This window comes from Caenorhabditis remanei, chromosome V, assembly GCF_010183535.1.
Source record: "Caenorhabditis remanei strain PX506 chromosome V, whole genome shotgun sequence".
NCBI lineage: Eukaryota > Metazoa > Nematoda > Chromadorea > Rhabditida > Rhabditidae > Caenorhabditis > Caenorhabditis remanei.
This window is the reverse complement of record NC_071332.1, coordinates 12,459,282-12,477,352: the sequence shown is the minus strand read 5'-3', so window position 1 is coordinate 12,477,352 and position 18,071 is coordinate 12,459,282. Positions and strand designations below refer to the sequence as shown.

At 37.0% G+C, this 18,071-nt stretch overlaps 7 protein-coding genes across 7 annotated transcripts; 3 read left to right on the top strand and 4 right to left on the bottom strand.

Moving 5' to 3' along the window:
• Positions 1-672: 672 nt before the first annotated feature.
• On the bottom strand, positions 673-970 carry GCK72_019349 (uncharacterized protein; the record flags this gene model as incomplete). Its single annotated transcript, XM_003115247.1, has 2 exons — positions 673-832; positions 882-970. The coding sequence occupies 2 exons, from the start codon at positions 968-970 to the stop codon at positions 673-675; spliced, it is 249 nt and encodes an 82-aa protein (XP_003115295.1).
• A 1,345-nt stretch (positions 971-2,315) lies between these two features.
• Positions 2,316-3,204, top strand: GCK72_019348 (uncharacterized protein; the record flags this gene model as incomplete). The annotated part of the gene is made up of 2 exons (XM_003115462.2): positions 2,316-2,520; positions 3,035-3,204. 2 exons carry the CDS (start codon positions 2,316-2,318, stop codon positions 3,202-3,204), a joined length of 375 nt encoding a protein of 124 aa, XP_003115510.1.
• A 401-nt stretch (positions 3,205-3,605) lies between these two features.
• GCK72_019347 (uncharacterized protein) lies at positions 3,606-4,088 on the top strand (the record flags this gene model as incomplete). The annotated part of the gene is made up of 3 exons (XM_003115296.2): positions 3,606-3,744; positions 3,792-3,916; positions 4,026-4,088. The coding sequence occupies 3 exons, from the start codon at positions 3,606-3,608 to the stop codon at positions 4,086-4,088; spliced, it is 327 nt and encodes a 108-aa protein (XP_003115344.2).
• A 509-nt stretch (positions 4,089-4,597) lies between these two features.
• GCK72_019346 (uncharacterized protein) lies at positions 4,598-5,783 on the top strand (the record flags this gene model as incomplete). The annotated part of the gene is made up of 5 exons (XM_053732985.1): positions 4,598-4,828; positions 4,873-5,058; positions 5,194-5,355; positions 5,404-5,589; positions 5,640-5,783. 5 exons carry the CDS (start codon positions 4,598-4,600, stop codon positions 5,781-5,783), a joined length of 909 nt encoding a protein of 302 aa, XP_053581898.1.
• Positions 5,784-6,075: 292 nt separating this feature from the next.
• GCK72_019345 (uncharacterized protein) lies at positions 6,076-12,488 on the bottom strand (the record flags this gene model as incomplete). Its single annotated transcript, XM_053732984.1, has 23 exons — positions 6,076-6,159; positions 6,208-6,299; positions 6,349-6,447; positions 6,493-7,096; positions 7,140-7,228; positions 7,279-7,428; positions 7,499-7,820; positions 7,864-8,149; positions 8,196-8,529; positions 8,591-8,726; positions 8,837-8,887; positions 8,937-9,049; positions 9,268-9,494; positions 9,538-9,670; positions 9,717-9,826; positions 9,870-9,979; positions 10,647-10,686; positions 10,806-10,901; positions 10,977-11,832; positions 11,880-11,969; positions 12,019-12,175; positions 12,225-12,290; positions 12,336-12,488. The coding sequence occupies 23 exons, from the start codon at positions 12,486-12,488 to the stop codon at positions 6,076-6,078; spliced, it is 4,398 nt and encodes a 1,465-aa protein (XP_053581897.1).
• Positions 12,489-13,210: 722 nt separating this feature from the next.
• On the bottom strand, positions 13,211-14,972 carry GCK72_019344 (uncharacterized protein; the record flags this gene model as incomplete). The annotated part of the gene is made up of 6 exons (XM_053732983.1): positions 13,211-13,388; positions 13,436-14,393; positions 14,443-14,532; positions 14,583-14,739; positions 14,789-14,857; positions 14,901-14,972. The coding sequence occupies 6 exons, from the start codon at positions 14,970-14,972 to the stop codon at positions 13,211-13,213; spliced, it is 1,524 nt and encodes a 507-aa protein (XP_053581896.1).
• Positions 14,973-15,456: 484 nt separating this feature from the next.
• Positions 15,457-17,435, bottom strand: GCK72_019343 (uncharacterized protein; the record flags this gene model as incomplete). The annotated part of the gene is made up of 7 exons (XM_003115773.2): positions 15,457-15,634; positions 15,746-16,703; positions 16,753-16,842; positions 16,887-17,043; positions 17,092-17,160; positions 17,209-17,378; positions 17,429-17,435. 7 exons carry the CDS (start codon positions 17,433-17,435, stop codon positions 15,457-15,459), a joined length of 1,629 nt encoding a protein of 542 aa, XP_003115821.2.
• Between the last annotated feature and the right edge of the window lie 636 nt (positions 17,436-18,071).

Below are 18,071 nucleotides of genomic sequence, written 5' to 3'. Positions count from 1 at the left end.
GCGTCAGAAAAACAGAAAAACATGAAAATGATTTTCGGTTGGAACTCTTCCCCCAGTTTTTCTAGCATGGATTTTGCACATTTTTGATCATGCAGCATAGGTTATGAACATAAATTCTCTATGAATCATGAACATTTTTGTCAAAGAAAATACTCACATTTTATATCCCATAGGATTGTTTTTCTTTTGGTTGCATTCAATTTTCGTTTCTCTTTGTTTAGGCTCTATAAAAAAACAAATCGTAAATTAGGACTAGTATGGATGTCATTTAGAATGGAAACGTACCTTTCTTTCATTCATTTTGACATCACAAGGATTGCTACTGGGCTTCAGCTCCTTGAGGATATGTTGAGACACCGAGCATGCCACCATGTTTTTTTCTTAAATTCTGGAAACTCCGACACCCCCGCAATGCGGGGGGAGCTGGGAGCTCGTTACTTTTCCTGTTGCCCTACCAGGCGTTCACTTCAAACAGTTCTAACAACTGATCTATCTGACTTTTATAGTTTTTTTCTATTCGGGACTCTCAGTTTTCGTAAGTGTTCAACTTCCACACTGTTTTTGTAATCTTCAAAAAAGACATAGCTGGAATTGGGAATGTTCAAAAGATTTATTTCATATCAGTTTTCGAAATTTACAGAAACTGTTCAGAAAGACACATCGAGTAGTCACTTATTTTCCTCCGACAGCGTAAGATCCTCCTCCGACTGGTCCTCCGTAGGCTGGAGCAGCGTAAGATGGAGCTGGAGCAGCGTAGACTGGAGCTGGGGCAGCATATCCACCGCCTCCTCCTCCGCATCCTCCTCCGCATGGTGGTGGTGGTGGTGGAGCACTGAAAGTAAGATAAATGATATTCTAGACAAAGTGAATTGAATACTCACCATCCACATCCACCGCCTCCTCCAGCAGATGGGAACAAGAAAGCCGAAGTGGCTGCGATCATGGAAGTAGCAATGACGAAGAAACGCATGGTTTACAGAGACAGTTGTTGAAGACTGAGTGACTTCTCGACACCTTTTCCATCTTTTATACCCATTTTCCTATTCGATTTTTGTAATACTTCCGCGTGTGCGCAGGCGGGCTATGATGTTTATTCCGCCTTTCACCCAAATACCGGTATTTTTTGTTCGTCAAATTTTTTGGTCCTTCCCTCTTTTAGGCGGTGAAGTGCGCAGGTGGAGAATCTTTAGACATAAAAATGCAAATTTGCTACAGCTTTTCTGCAGAAGATTACAATAAGGAAGCCTAAAACAAAGTAACAGGTTAACATAGTCTGTTTTGTCACAGAAATGTCATAGAATTGTCAGAATACGGGAGAAAAAACTTCCATAGAGAAACGATTGTCTAGGTGTAGGCATCTAGTTATTTATTTATCCAGACCACGAAATTCGAAATTATCTGTAACATCAGAAAATAAAATATAATTTTTCAGGAGGAGCTATTTTTTTGAGCTAGAATTATTTTTTGGTATAATTTTTGTGGGAAAATAAAGAACTGTTCCAAATAAGTTGGATCAACAAGCCAGTGAAAAAGGTGGCAGCATGGGCACCGTGGGCTCGTTTCATGAACTTTCGAAAATGAAATTGCATTTCAATTGTCCAACATTAATAGTTCTGTATTGAAAACTATTAAGCTGGAAAAGTTCTGCAATTCTATTGAATAAACTGTGGTAATTTGTGTTTAACTAAATGAGCAAAAGAAAGATTTTGATTCTGAAATTGCAAATTATCTGTCGATCTCTCAAATATGTGACAAGGAGACATTGGAAAATGGGAGTCATTCAGATATGCACACAAGTTGGTGAGTTCTCAAGTTGGTAGAGTTTTCAAAATCTGCTGATTGATTGAAAAAATGGAACTTCCCGAACGGTTCTTCATTTCCGGATGTATCATTGATTTCCGTAAATGCGAAAATAACATTTAAATTCCTTTTTTAAAGCAGCTGACTCAGCATCCGGGAGCTTAGTTACCGTTGTGCTTCCCTTCAATTTCATTTTGACATTTTAATGTCTTTATTTTCCGTTCGGCTCCTCTTCTTTTTCCCCAAATTTTCTCAATAATTTCAGCATTTCCCATTGAATTTATTTGTTTTTCACCGACACAATCCTCAATCTGCTTCTTCTATTTTTGTCCATTTGACCCTCCCTTAAATTCTATTCTTATCAGTTTTTCTTTCCACTTTTAACCCTTTTTCTATTAATAGTTTAGTGATGTATTGATATTAACCCTGATGTATTATTTACAGACCATCATATTTCTTCTTTTTTCGTTGATAACAACTTTTTCCCGCCCGCTCAGTCTCTTGTCTTCTTCACAATGAATCCAACTATGAGTGCTGCTCCACCAGATTATTGTGAGACTGTCGATGAGACAATTACTGCTAATTCAAAAGATGAAATGCCACCGGTTTATGTTATGGATGTTAACAATTTGACATGGCAAAGATCATTTCCACCGACTTATGATGACGAGGAGAGACAATTCGACGAGCCATTAAGGAGCATTGAGGCTGAAATTGATAGTGAGTTAAGGAGAATAGTCCACTGACTCAGAAGAGACAAAAATATTACGCTAGGCTCTTTGTTTCCGAACAACAGATGCTTTAACTAAAAATAAGATTATTCTTTGGCTGCCACGTCTTTTCATGGAATTTTTCTATTAGCGGATGAGTTTTGTCTATCCTTTATTAGATATGATATCGAGACGAGTTTCCGTAACTGTCAGATTAATTTAAAAAAACCTTCTAGAGTTAGAATATTGCAACAAAGGTATGCTGAGGACCTATTTTATCATTTGATTCAAAGTTCTAAACATCAAAAACATTTACGAATAATACGATTATAACTTCAAGAGTAATCCTCTCTTAAAACAAGTATGTCATTGACGCAAACCTTTTACGAATGATGAGTTATGTTCTCACAAACTTCACTCCTCTGAAAAAATTCCACGACATTTTTTGACAGACAAGGAAACAACAGTTTCCTTCAATGTTCAAGAATCAAGACATTTTTAAACACGAAATTTATTTTTTCCAGGCGAACAAACGCGGATGTATCGATGCGGTCCATGCGTCTTATCCGAGACGAAGTCATTCCTTCTCTGTTTTTTCACAGTCTTCCTCGGCCTTCTCATCCTTCTTCCAACACTTTTCTTCGTCACCGTCCTTTCGAAAGATCAAGATCCAAACGTCTCTCCCAGCATTTGAGATTTGCATTTTATTTCGATACAAGTTAGAAAATAACGATCTCATATGTATTCTTTTCTCTGAATGTTTCTAATGAAGTACCTTCCCCTATTTTTTCTTTTAATTAAGAAAACACTCGACGTAATCAACAAATGAAGTCCGATGGCATAAGACGAACGGAACAAAAAACGAATTTGTCGCAATCATTATCGCGTAATCCATCAAATCCATTGCGAATCTGTAGTGAGATAAAGATTCGGATCGGGATAAAAAACACGTTATACCTGTTTAGGCAGCCGCCTTTTAAAAGAAGCGTGATACATCCAGAAGTATTTCACTCGTTCCATGTTCCGCAACTGCTACTTTGATCGTTTTTCAGTTTTTTCAAAAGTCATTTTGCAACTTTTCATAATTTTTTCAGAATGAACAGAACTCTTCTTGCAATTCTTGTTTCTTTGTCTCTTGTTACTATGATCTCCGCTCGTTTCTCATGCGGACATGATCCAATTCAATCGGGATTCGCAGAGCTTCTCGTCAAGAATGACTGCAAGGGAAGAATGAGTAAGTTGGGGGGCTCTGATGTATTCTGGAAAACTAAGCAATTTCAGACAAAGTTGATACCTGCTGTGCTCAACATACCTCCTGTTACGCCAAGAAGACTCCAAGAAATGTTTGTGATGAAGCTTTCTGCAAATGCGCAAAGAATGCTGCTAAGAATTTGCCACTCTGCAATGTACGTTTACATAATCTCAAGAAAATTAAGGACCGAAGTTGGAAATTAAACATTTTTCTACTGACCTGTGAAGCAAACTAGCAAAATAAAAACCTTTCTAATTTTTCAGTTCCAAATGGACAACTTCTGCAACACAGCCAAGAACTTTGGAGGATTCCACTTCAAGGGATAATTTTTCCCAAACGGGTTACCTGTTATTTTCATAAATAAGTAATAATAACTTTTGTTTGTTTATCTTTACAACATAAAATATCTACAAAAATCAGCAAAAAAGCATTAAAGTTTATCTGGACTACACCTTAAATCGTTCATTGTTCCGAACGGTTTCTCGCTGACCCTCATTTTTGTTAATTTGTACTCTGAACGCACCCAACATATTATTGTTTGCACCACATTTCTACACGACTTTGTCTAAATACCCGTGTTCTGCACGGTGCTAACAGTGGTTCTCTAAAGCGGAAGAAATAAAAAATCGCTGTTTTGAGCTACTCAAAAATGACCAAGAGCTCAGATTCTTGAGTTGAGATAGACCGTTTGTTTTTCGAGCAGTGAATGATCAGAAAGTCCATTGAAGAACCAGTCAAACACTGAAAGGGTACTTAAGAAATATGATTGTATATGTATAAGCATACCTCTTGGTTTCTAAAAAGGTTCATTCACTGAAAAATTATTCAAGCCGCAATGAGGATACATTTAATCTTTGCATTGATTCCGTGCTTCTCGGCTTCTTATTCATTCGAAGAAGAATTTGGAAAATCATCGGCTTCGAGTGATTTATTGAACCCAGAATTCTTGATGAAAGTTCCTGAATCAGGAAGAATTGAGTTCTTCAGTATTGTGGACAATGATAGATTATCTCAATTTGAGAAGAGTACACTACTCACTATTTGGTCTCAAGAATTCAATGTAACTGTGAGTTTCTTCAACCAAACTGATTCTAAAATCCCATTGTTCAGAATGAACACTATGAATGGGCAGAAAAAGTAAAAGAACAGAAGGAATTCGTCATGCAGAATGTTCGTGCTGTGGTAGCAAATATTTCAGATGTCTACTCTCAACTTGATTCGATTCTTGTGAATATTACAATACCACGTAGAGATCAACACTCACAGATTGCCCGACTCGTTCAAACTTTCCCCAGGGTGAGCTTCATTAGATTTCTCTGTATTTATTCTACTTTGTTCAGGAAGTTAGAGCGTTGTACTTTATTGCTCATCATTATCGTCCAGAAAGTTCTGCACCTATTTTTGGAAAAGAAAAGTTGTTTGGAATTCCAGAGAGTACTGAGCAACAATGACTCATCTCCTCTCGCTGATTTCTTTGAGAATGTGTCGAGAAAGGATAAAACTTCATTTTTAAATATTGTTTCAAACGACAACATCTCCTATTATGAACAGAATCGACAACTGACACTGTGGGCGGATCAATTCAATATCACAGTTAGTGTCTCTTACACATTATTCTTTGAAAACAATTACCTATTACAGAACAAGTTACACAACTGGAACGAACAAGTTCAAGAACAGAAAGATATTGTGCTAGATAATGTGAAAGCAGTTGTTGCCAACATCTCGAACGTTTTCTATCAACTGGAGGATATTCTCGTCAACACTACTTTGACACGTCGTGCTCAACACAGTCAAATCGATAGACTAGCTGAAACGTTCCCGAGAGTAAGTGCATACATACGTTTAACTTTACTAAAACCAAACCGTCGATTCAGGAAGTCCGAGCTCTATTCTTCATTGCTCGTCACTACCGTCCAGAAAACACTTCGCCAATTTTCGGAAAAGAAGCAGGAAACGGAGAAACATCACAGAACCAGATGACACCATTTGGATTTCCTGCTTTCAAAACAGAAGATTAGGAATCAGAGTCTCAAGAAAAAACTTATGGAAGTCAAGATTATTATGCACAGCGTATTGACTCAAAACCTTTCTTCCGCAGCAAGTATTTTGGTCGTAAATTCATTCGATTCGACCGCCCATCTGATTTCTGAAACTATATTAACAGAGTTTACAAATTATTTATTTAAATCAAAAGTCAAACAGTTATGACTATTTTTAATAAACTTAAAATAGAATACAGGTTTTCAGCATGAAGATTTACTGAAAAAAAAATTCAATGTACAGATAAAATACTCCAGAAAACAATAGAGCCTAGTCTATTTTTTCATCAGGTTTCTTCGGAGCAGCAGAGTCGGCCATTCGGATTAACCAGTATGTTGTCATCACACCTTTTCCCTGAAGAAAAATGTTAGTATTTTTGAAAAGTGATATTTTCGATCGTACTTTTATAATAGTTTCCCCTCTCGTCTCTGTTGTGAATCCACCAAGAGTCATCAACATATGGTTAGCTTCATCCGAAATGTGAACTCGGCCAGCTGAAAATACAGATAATAATTTATTATAATTGAAGAAATAGATTATTACGTTTAGAATTACTCTCCATCCGACTCGCAGTGTTCACAGCGTCACCGAAGAGACAATATCTAGGCATTGTCAATCCAACAACTCCAGCAACCACTGATCCTGAATTCGAAAATACTTGCTAGACCCTTAAAGTTATTTACGAACCACAGTGGAATCCAACTCGAATATTGATTTTCTCTCCAGACAAATGAGGAATACGGAAGTCAGCTAAAGCTTTCACAAATGCCAAAGACATGCTTGCAATATTCCTTGTGTGCTCATTTCCATTTCGTCTTGGAACTCCAGAAGCGACAAAATATCCATCACCAATTGTCTCCACTTTGTAAACATCATGTTGATCGATAATCCCATCGAATATCGTATAGAGCCCGTTTAGAAGATTCACGACTTGTAGAGGAGTACACTTTCCAGCAATTGTTGTGAATCCGACAACATCAGAGAAGAACAGAGTGACCACGTCGAACGTCTCTGGCTCAATTGTCTGACCTAATTTCAGTTTATCTGCCACTTGTTTCGGAAGCATACGATACAACAGTACGTCACTTTTCTTTTTCTCTTCAACTAGCTCTTTCATTCTCTCTGCCACTTCATCTTCCAATGTGGATGCATATGATTCAAGGACATTGAAGACGTGATCCATCAGATTGTCATTTCTGTTTGTATTCATACTTCTCAACTGTGAAAACACTTGTTTGATATCAGGACGTTCTGAAGGTCTTTCTGTCCAGCAATCCCTCACAAGATGAAGCTGTAAAGCATAATTATTGTTTAGAAATCTTAATTTTACTTACCAACGCAGGATTCATTTCAAGTGACTCATCATGATCCAAATTAGGTCGAGGAGACTGTAGACCTCCTTTTTTCAATCTGTAGATGATTTCTGAAATTGATATCAATCACACTCTTGAGACCAACAATCGTGTCACTCACCATCTGCGTCCTCCTTTCTATTTTCCAGATCAAAAACTGATTTTCTCGTAATCAACTCAGCACTTATTATTCCTAAACTGTAGATATCTCCTTCACGACTTCCCATCAGATCATCGTTTCTCAACAGTTCCGGAGCAGTCCACAGACGATCTGAAATGCGTTGCGTAACGGAATTTAATTTCAACTTTTGCTTCAACCTTCCGATAATTGAAGTACTTACCTGCTTTATTGTACTGATCATGAGTTCGAAAGTTTCTCAATCCAAAATCTGTTATTTTCAACTGCCATCTGTCATTCAACAAGCAATTCTTTGAAGTGAGCATTCCATGAAACTCGTGGTATGACTCATGAATCCAAGTTAATCCATTTACAATATCTTTCATCAGAGAGTAAACAAAAAATCCATCCATCTGAAGACTCGCTTTACTGATGACGTCAGCGAGGGAGCCTCTGGAACAGAATCTCCAGACAGATAAAAGCTGAGGGGCATCTAGACACATTCCGATGAATTTATTCAGATTGGCATGGTCGATTAATCGCATCTGAAGTCAAGTTTCTTCAATATTTTCTCAAAAATTGACTCACTTGTCTCATGTTGGCACACGTTTTGCTATCAAACATTATCCGAGATGTATACTTTTTAGCAGCAACTTTTTCCAACTCCACATCATTTTGAATTTGATAAAATGTGTAATTTCTAGTCTCTCCAACTTCCGAAAGTGTCGATGATCTAGTCGATGATATTGTACTTGGAACACTGCTTATACTCCTCATACTGTGTTCTCCTCTTCCTTTCTTTGCTACTGTCATCATTGATTTGAATGGAATCTGCCACAAGGCATTTTGACGTTCAACTTCTTGCCGTTTCGCACTGAAATTTCACATTTAAAAATAAATTAAAAATGTTCAAAACTTACTGAAAAAGGAAAACAAATGCTAAAACTGCTCCCAGTATTGTCAACGTAATAACAGCTATGGCTGTGATGAACAACCCAATATATTCAAAGAACGCATTTGCAGGGCACAGTGATCCGGTATAACCACAAACTGGTTCGTCCAAAGGTCGAATTCCTTTTCGATGGTACCAGACAGCAGTCGCTTCATCAGTGTACTCTTTATGAATTGTCGCTTCTTGTTGATCTACATCTATTGTCATAATCAATGAAGCACTGTTATTTGGACTGAGAGTGAGAACGAAAAGAGTTGGACTACGACCGCCACTATCATCCATAACTACTGGGCCTCCAACGCCTGCAAAAATGAGATTAAATCGTCCATTAGAACGAAAACAACACGTTTTTTCAAAACTAACCCGTGAAGGTGCCAATTAGGTACGGTGGAAAAGCAGTCCCATTCCGATACTGACTCGGTTGAGTTTTCAGCATTTTGTCCATTGCCACTCCATAGAGATAAACAGAATCATGAAGTTGACCAGCATAAGTTGCAGCCTAAACTTTAGTTTTAATGATGAACAAACGAATAATGTTACTATTTGATACTCAGGAGCAGAACATGCATCAGTACAGTTATAAGGGGATTGTTTCATTCTTCGAATCACTTCATCTTCAAATAACGTATAATTGGAACCAACATTTCCCTGGCCTTGCATCTGAAAATGAGTAGTGAGGCTTCTATATTATATATCTTTTGTAACTAACATCAACAATAAATATAGATCTCTGAAATCCCGGTATTGCTTCTAGATCACTTGCTTGAGGTCCTGTGCTGTCCACCCATGGGTAACGATAGGAACCGTCAGTTTGTCTGATTGCTGAATGGAAGGAAAATTATGTCAAGTAATTTCATGTTGGGTACCGTATCCTTTGGATCTTAATGAAGGGAAAATATAAACATATTCATCGCTAACAAATCCATTTCTTGCTGCCACCAACATCCATCTTCTATGGAGACCTCGACTATTTCCCTCGTGGAAACATGGAACAATTACTGATATTTTTAAAAGGTTATCTCAAAAAAAAGAAATCTTACTTCTTCCTCTCGTAGATACATCCTTCAAAACTTCCAACATTCCTTTTTCACTCTGATCCTTTATTTGTACAGTATAAGAGAGTACAATATCTCCATAATAAGCAATCATATCCTGGAAATCATCTCTCATCGTTTCGCATTTCTCATCATCCCCTTCCAGTGAATAAGCATAAACAAATTGATCCCATCCGTATTCCAACATGATGGAACGGAAAGCTACAGCAAGACTGAAAGTTTCTGATGACAATCGTTTGAGTATACTTAAACTACCTTCTTGATCCAATTGACAGAATTCCAGTTGTCGGATATCTGTTGACATCGTCCAGCGCTGCAGCAGTTGTCATACCCCAAGTGATAACAGGGATATTGTAATAAGTGGCCAAATTGAATACTGGAATTGCTGCTGAAATATAAAAAGGTTTGTTGGAAATTAGTTAAATACTAATTACGAATGTTAGTAGTGGGACCAATTAAAGCATCAATGTTATAGTCTCTGAACAGTTTTACTGCCATTCCAGCAGCTACATTCTCGTCGCATTGATCAAACAGAATTGTGAATCTGGAATAGAAATGGTTCTTCCGACAACGTTCAGTTGTCTTACTTAAAGTCATATCCAACAAGAAGTCCTTCTCTTTTAATTCGATCAATTGCAATACTTGCGGCACTAGCTGACGTACGGTAGTTGATATATAAACTACCGCCTTCGACATTCTGAAAATTCTCATTTTATTCTTGAACTTTTTCCCATCCACTTTTCGAAGTACGTCACAGTGAAGAAATCCAAGATGAAACACGTTGCCGGGAGGTTGACAGTTGGCCTAAACATGTTTGTTTCATTCACGAACAGTAAAAGATCCTACCGTAATAAAAGCGAATACGAGAATAAAAAACTGTTGACTCATTCACCAGGAAATACAATATGAGACTGAGTGGGATTCCTACGATATTCTACCTTATATGGAAAGCTCAAAAACACAAATCATTCTTGTTTTTACTTATTTACTTATATTAGTTTTTTCGATGTTTTTCAGCCTGTTTATTAATCCGGCAGGCGGATTCAGGGGCTTCTCAACGATGAATAACGCAAGTTTCTGCTTTATGATTAGAGTATTCATATTATAAATGTGAATGTGCTCATTTTATTTGTTTTCGATTACAAACTTTAAAAAAAAACACACAAAATCACCCACTTCATTACAAATTACATTTAACTGGTACAACTAATACAACAACAATCAAATTACTCACATTTGGCCTTCCTTGTGAACAACATTCTGAAAATTCTGAAGACTAGTCGATATATCAAGTACAACAAGGTAACTGCTAGAATAGACAAAAACGAGATAACATCCAAATAATAGTGTGCAATTATTCCCACTTGATTGATAGCAGGAACCTGCGAGCGATGGTTCGGGAACCTAAAAGTCCGTTGGATTGATTTTAACTTTGGATTAGAAATTAGAATTTTTAAAGATTGCAGTAGCAAATATCTAAAAAAGAAAAAGAAAGTTTCAAGAAAAATTGAAAGTTCACTCACTTCATCGCAAATTCCAAATGTTTCATTAAATTAACTTTTGGATCAATTGGTTGATTAGCGAGGACATCAAGAAGCGATTCAGCATTTGACTTGTATCTGAAACAGACAGTTCAAAACAATTTTCTCAGGCTTTGTAGTTTTATTAGGCTCAAATGCAAGTCTTCAACTCACTTAGTATCATATACCAAACTTCTGATAGCATTCGTCAGCTTTTGTGAATCCTTCAAGTTGTATTTATCATATGCGATAGCTCCTCCGTGTCTTGCCAGCATATCCGCATTATGGGGTTGATCTCCAAAAATTGGAACCATCAATGCAGGCTTTCCACTGTATGCAACTTCTGTTGTACTTCCCAATCCTCCATGAGTGACGAAGGCTTTTAGCCGTCTGTCAGCAAGAAGAGCAGGCTGAGGAACCCATTTCTTCAAGTGAACATTCTTGGGGAGTCTCTTCTGGAACTCCGCATCATCTTTCTCGTATTTCCAGATGAATGTGACATCAGGAAGAGACTCAAACATTTTGATAATTCCGTTCTTGAAGTTTTCTGGCATTTGGAATGAGCGAATTACAGAACCAAAGGAAATGAGGACAGTTGATTCTCTCTCCTGTAGAATTTTCTCATAGTCGTCTGGCAATGGATTTTTCTTTTTCTTTAAATCAACTGTGATTCCTCCAATATGAACAATCGTAGCAGTTGTCGGCACAGCGAAATCAAGGTATGGGTTCGAATTGGTCATGTAGATAGGACACTGTTTCACGAGATCCTTCCAATATGGAATAGGTCGACCAATAGCTTTTTCAAATATTTCATTTTGATATTTACTGTTCCAGTCGGAGTTGAGATTCATTAAAACATGTCTATAGACATCATTCAGTCTGTCAAGAAAACCAGCTTCAGGTGCCATTTTGGAGCCAGGTTGTTGCACGTATCCAAGCAGAGATGGCTGACCGAATACGTCCTGAGTATTTGTGAAACGCACTGCCGGCATAATGGGAATACATGGAACATCAAGAAGATAGGCAAGATCTGAAAAAATTTTGAAGATGTTGAGATAGCGATAAATGAAAGCTCACAAACTCCGGTGAGTTCAAACGTTTCAGCAATCACCACATCAAACTTTTTGCTCTTCAACTGATTCAGTACTTCCTGATCTTTGAATAACTCTGAAATAATGATAGCTTGTTCAACAAAGACACAACATCAGAGACATACGTGTGGCAGTTCTCTCAATAGCTCCACTAATAAGCTTCGGGGCGATGATGGTTTCCAGAATCGGATGATTTACTAATGGATCATCCCAAAACATAGGGAATGTTTCAGCTTCTGCATTGACTAGTTCGTCATAGTGATCGGGGAGGTAGTCAATTATCTGATAATTATAGTTTTGAAAATGACTGAAAAATTCAATTTTATTTCACCTCAATATTCTTATTTTTCACCAGCCCTTCTGTGTTATGTAAGATATGATATGGTTGGAAAAGTGTCTGAAAGTTTTCCAAGGTTTGGGGTACTATTTTCGAAACACTTACCACATTATGTCCATGGTCTGCTATAATATTAGCCATCAAACTGATGAACTTGACATGACTGTAACCGAAAACGGAGTTGTAGATCAGAATATTCTTTCCAGAAACTTCGATTCCAACTAATAACAGCAAAGAAATACAAAGTTTCAAGTGCATTTTTTGAGAAGAAAGCAACGAACTTCAATAGACATCTTGTTTTTATATTCTCTTATCTAATCGAAGAGACATCTAAAAATCAAGTAATTAGTTGTAGTGTGTAGTATTTTGAGTGAATTTTGTACTGAACCGTGTTTTGAGAGATAGAGAGAGATGAGATGATGTAAAATTGATTAGAGGCAAAACAAAGATCATGAAACAAACGTTTGATGTGATGATGACAATTGTTTGATCATTTGATTCGTCTAGATGAAAAGACTCAGTGAAAAGACAATTAGTATTGATTACAAATTTTTACTTCACTTACTAGTTAGACTTCTAAGACTAAGACGCACAATCCGCTGAAATTCTTAGAACGTTTATCTCGGAATTTGGAAACAACGTCATTCGAATTTCGTGACAATTGTCTAATTTTTTCAAGAAGAAACTCACTAATTTGATTTTGATGACAAAACTGATCGTTTGACCTGAATCGTTTTCCTTTCTAGACTAAAATTTGAGAGCACAAACTGATAAGTTTGAAGACTAGAATTGATTTCTTATCAATGCTTAAACTCCGACATGAAGTTTTCCTGACATAAAGTATATCAATTTTTATTGCTTCTTCGAAATTTTGCGCCAACGTGTATGGGTTACAAATAAGAGTTCAAAGAAGGTCAATAATTTATTTTAAATTTAAATAAAAATACACGTCAATAGAGATCAGAAGTTGAACGTTCGCATTAATCGTTTTTCGCCTTCTTTGGAATAATTCTGATAGGAAGTTTACGAAGAATCAAGAAACCAATGTAGACTGTGAGCCCAGCAACGAAAACAAGAAACGCGATGGCATCCAGATAATAATGAGCAATAATTCCGACATGGTTGATTGCAGGAACTTGAGCACGAAGATTTGGAAATCTGAAAGAATTGAAATAAAAGAAGTTAATGTAGGTAGAGCAACTCACTGCATAGCAAATTCAAGATGTTTCATCAAATTTAGTTTCGGATCAATCGGCTGGTTTGAGAGAACTTCGAGCAATTCTTTAGCATTTTTGAAGTATTTTGGATTGCTGACCATATCCTTCAATGTCTTTGTGAGCTTGTGTCCATCTGCCAAATCGAATTTATCATAAGCAATAGCTCCTCCGTGTCTTTCAAGCATATATGCATTTAGTGGTTGATCGCCGAAAATTGGAATCATCAGAGCTGGTTTTCCACTGTATGCAACTTCCATTGTACTACCCAAACCTCCGTGAGTCACAAATACTTTGACTCGTTCATCAGCAAGAAGAGCAGGCTGGGGAACCCATTTTTTCAAATGGACATTCTTTGGGAGTCTCTTCTGGAACTCCACGTCATCTTTCTCGTATTTCCAGATGAAAGTGACATCCGGGAGAGACTCAAACATTTGAATGATTCCAGCTTTGAAGTTTTCTGGCATTTGGAATGAACGAATTACAGAACCAAAAGAAATGAGGACAGTCGATTCTCTCTCGTCAAGAATGGGAACATATTCTTCAGGTAGCTTTCCAACATGCTTCATTTTCTTCAAATCCATTGTGATTCCACCCGCATGAACTATTGCAGCAGTAGTTGGAACAGCATAATCCAGGTATGGGTTCGAGTTAGTAATAAAAATTGGCGACTGGCTCACAAGGTCTTTCCAGTTTGGAACCGGCCTACCGATTGCATGTTCAACATAGTCATTTTGAATATTTGCCATTCGATGCATCATAACATACACGAAAAAGTTACGGTAAACATCATTGAGTCTGTCGAGAAATCCAGCTTCTGGTGCCATTTTTGAGCCAATATGTGGATAATATCCAAGACCAGAAGGTTGTCCGAATAGATCATTGAAACTGGGAAAACGGACGGATGACATGATGGGAATGGCAGGGATCTCAAGTAAATGAGCAATGTCTGAAAATTGAACAATGTTGATAAATAACTAGTTTAATGATGAACTCACAAAATCCAGTTAACTCAAATGTTTCAACAATCATGACATCAAAATTCCTATTCTTCAGTTTATCCAGAGTTTGCTTGTCTTTCAACAATTCTGGAAATAAAAAGCTTTCAAGTTGTCGTAAAGGCTTTCGAAGTACTCACGAACTGAAGTTCTTTCGAATTCTCCAGCAAGAGCTCTTGGCATCATGAAAGCTTGAAGAATGGGGTTATTCATCAGATGGGAATCCCAGAACATTGGGAATGTTTGAGTCTCCAAATTGACAAGTTCGTCGTAATGGTTAGGATAGTAATTGATTATCTGAAGGGGAAAAATGTTCAAAAAGACTGACTAATTGAAGAAACAGTACCTCAATGTTCTTGTTTTTCACTAGTCCTTCAGTGTTTTTCATTGCATTATGGAAGGGTTGGAAGAGAGTCTGAAACTGTTACTTTGGAAAGTTTTGAGATGAAAAAACTTACCACATTATGCCCGTGATCTGCTATAACATCAGCCATAAAACTGACAAATTTCACATGACTGAACCCAAACATTGGATTGAATATCAGAATATTTTTTCCAGATGAGAAGCCCAATAGAGAAAATGAAAGGAAAGAGAGAAGCTTGTTCACATGCATGTTGAATGAATTGCAGACGGTTTGACTGGGAGGAGCGATAATCAGTTATATACATGCTCTTATCGCAAGACCACATTGTGTGATGATTATAGTATATGTAGCAGTTTGGTCGTTTGTAGTCTTCTCTAAAAATATTGAAATTTATGCCAAATTTTAAACCATAGTTTTGACTAGTGCTCTAACTTGAGTGTCATTGATGAAACCATAATTCGAGGAAGAATTCAATGAAATATAGATTATTTGATTTCCGTTAGTCCTTGAATTGAAACCTCTCATCAGTTCGTTTAAACTTCACAACTCCTGGTTTTTTGATAGAAACCGAGAACCAACATCCATAACTTATTTATAATATTTATTACAGGGTACCTAATAGAAAGAGATCTAGATGTAATACCGGTTGTTAATCATTTTTAGTTTTTTTTGCCGCTAATCTGACTGGGATTTTACGAAGTAATTTGAAAGTGCAATATGCTAAAACAACTGCAACAGAAGTGAGGAAAGCAAAAACATCCAAATAGTAATGAGCAATGATTCCGACATGGCTGATGGCAGGTACTTGGGATCGCAATTTCGGGAATCTAAAAAGTTCAGAATGAAGCTGAGTGAGTTGATATTGTCATTAAGTTTTTGTTCTATCAATTTTGTTTGACTCTTCTTTAACATTTTCTTACATTTGCTGATACACTTACTTAATTGCAAAGTCTAGATGTTTCATCAAATTCATCTTTGGATCAATTGGTTGATTAGACAAAACTTCCAGCAGAGCATGAGCATTTACATTGTATTTCGGATTTGTTACCATGTCCTTCATGATTTTCGTCAACTTATCACCATCTTGAAGATCAAATTTGTCATATGCAATAGCTCCTCCGTGTCGTTCAAGCATGTAGGCGTTTTGTGGCTGGTCTCCAAAGATTGGAACCATTAATGCAGGTTTACCCGTGTACGCAACCTCCATGGTGCTTCCCAAACCACCGTGAGTCACAAACACTTTTAGTCGTTTGTCAGCAAGAAGGGCAGGCTGGGGAACCCACTTCTTCAAATGGACATTCTTGGGGAGTCTCTTCTGGAACTCCACGTCATCTTTCTCGTATTTCCAGATGAAAGTGACATCAGGAAGTGACTCAAACATTTGAATGATTCCAGCTTTGAAGTTATCCGGCATTTGGAATGAACGAATCACGGATCCAAAAGAAATTAGGACTGTTGAGTCTCTCTCCTGTAGTATTTGTTCATATTCTTCCGGGAGTGGTCCAACATTTTTTAATTTCTTCAAGTCAATAGTGATTCCGCCGGCATGGACAATTGTGGCAGTAGTGGGAACTGCAAAGTCCAAATATGGGTTTGAGTTAGTGATGTACACTGGCGATTCCGAAATAAGATCTTTCCAATTAGGTAGTGGCTTTCCCAATGCTTTCTCAAAATTGTCGTTCTGCAATTGACCCATCTTCTCAACTGTTATTTTGTCGAAGAACTTCATGTACACATCATTGAGTCTATCCAAGAAGCCAGCTTCTGGAGCTCTTTTTGATCCGATTTGTGGGATATATCCAGTGCTAGATAGTTGTCCAAAAAGTTCGTTGAATACTTGAAAGCGAACTGCTGACATGACAGGGATACACGGAAGATCTAGAAAGTGGGCCAAATCTGAAATGAAGGGAAGTGAGAAAGTTGATCATATGATAAGAATTCTTACAGAATCCAGATATCCCAAACGTTTCTGCAATGGCAACGTCGAACTTTTTGTTTTTCAACGTCTCGTGAAGTTTCGTATCCAATAAAATTTCTGGAAAAAAAGAATCTGCAAATTATTTTACTACAAAAACTAACGTTCATCTGTTCTTTGAAACTCCTTGACTATCATTCTTGGCATCATAAAAGATTGTAAAACTGGATTATTTATGAGATGAGAATCCCAAAACATGGGGAAAGTCGGAGATTCCGTGTTCAAAAGCTCATCATAATGGTCTGGGTAGTAATTTAGAATCTGAAAAAATAAACTGTTGCATAAACTATATTTGGGAAACTATTTTACCTCAATGTTCTTGTTTTTGACTAAACCATCCATGTTCTTCAGTGGAATATGAAATGGTTGAAAAAGAGTCTGAAATTTAGAATGATATTTGAAACTCATGAATATTGTTTCACTCACCACATTATGTCCATGATCAGCTATAACATTAGCCATCTGCGTCATAAACTTGACATGGCTGAACCCAAAAATTGGATTGATGATCAAAATATTCTTTCCGAAGACGCAAGTTCCGAAAATCGATAGTAAAAACAACTGACTATTCACATGCATTTCGACGGAATACTTAACTGGAAGTGACAGTCGTTTTCCTTTTTATACTGCCTACTAATCGAGTGACCACGCATTGTGACGAGAAACTGTGTAAATTGGAGTCTTTGTAGTCATTTCTGTAGTGATATGAAGATATCGACACGTTTGTGTTTTGTAGTGAAGTGATTAGAAGAGAAGGATTACCGAAACATATAACTATTTGATAAATTGGTTTTGACAGTCTCAAGTTAACCTTTTTTAGAAATGAGTCCATCTGCCCTCCGATCGTAGTATCCACATGCCATGAGCATGAATAATATTTCAGTCTCATTGCTTTTGAAGTCTCGATAAATGAATTTCTATATTTCTGCCTATTCCACAGATCTCATTGAATAGTGGAAATGTGTTTTTTTAACCAGTCAACCATAAACAAGTCTTACAGTGAACTAATTGATCCACCATTCAATGGTCTAATACGCTTGCCAAAATGTTGATGTAAAACATCATTTTGAACTGGGTTTTTAAAAGTTGAATTGCTGTGAATTTTTTTTCAACTCCTTACAATCAGAAGCTACTTTCTAAGAAGTCAGGTCTGAAATCACAGTTTCTGCAACAAATCACATAATTTTTTGTGACAGAAATAGTGTAATTCCTACTTGTCTTGCCTTATCAAACATATATGGAAGACAGTTTTATAATAATTCGAACAACTTTTATTGGTAAAATACACG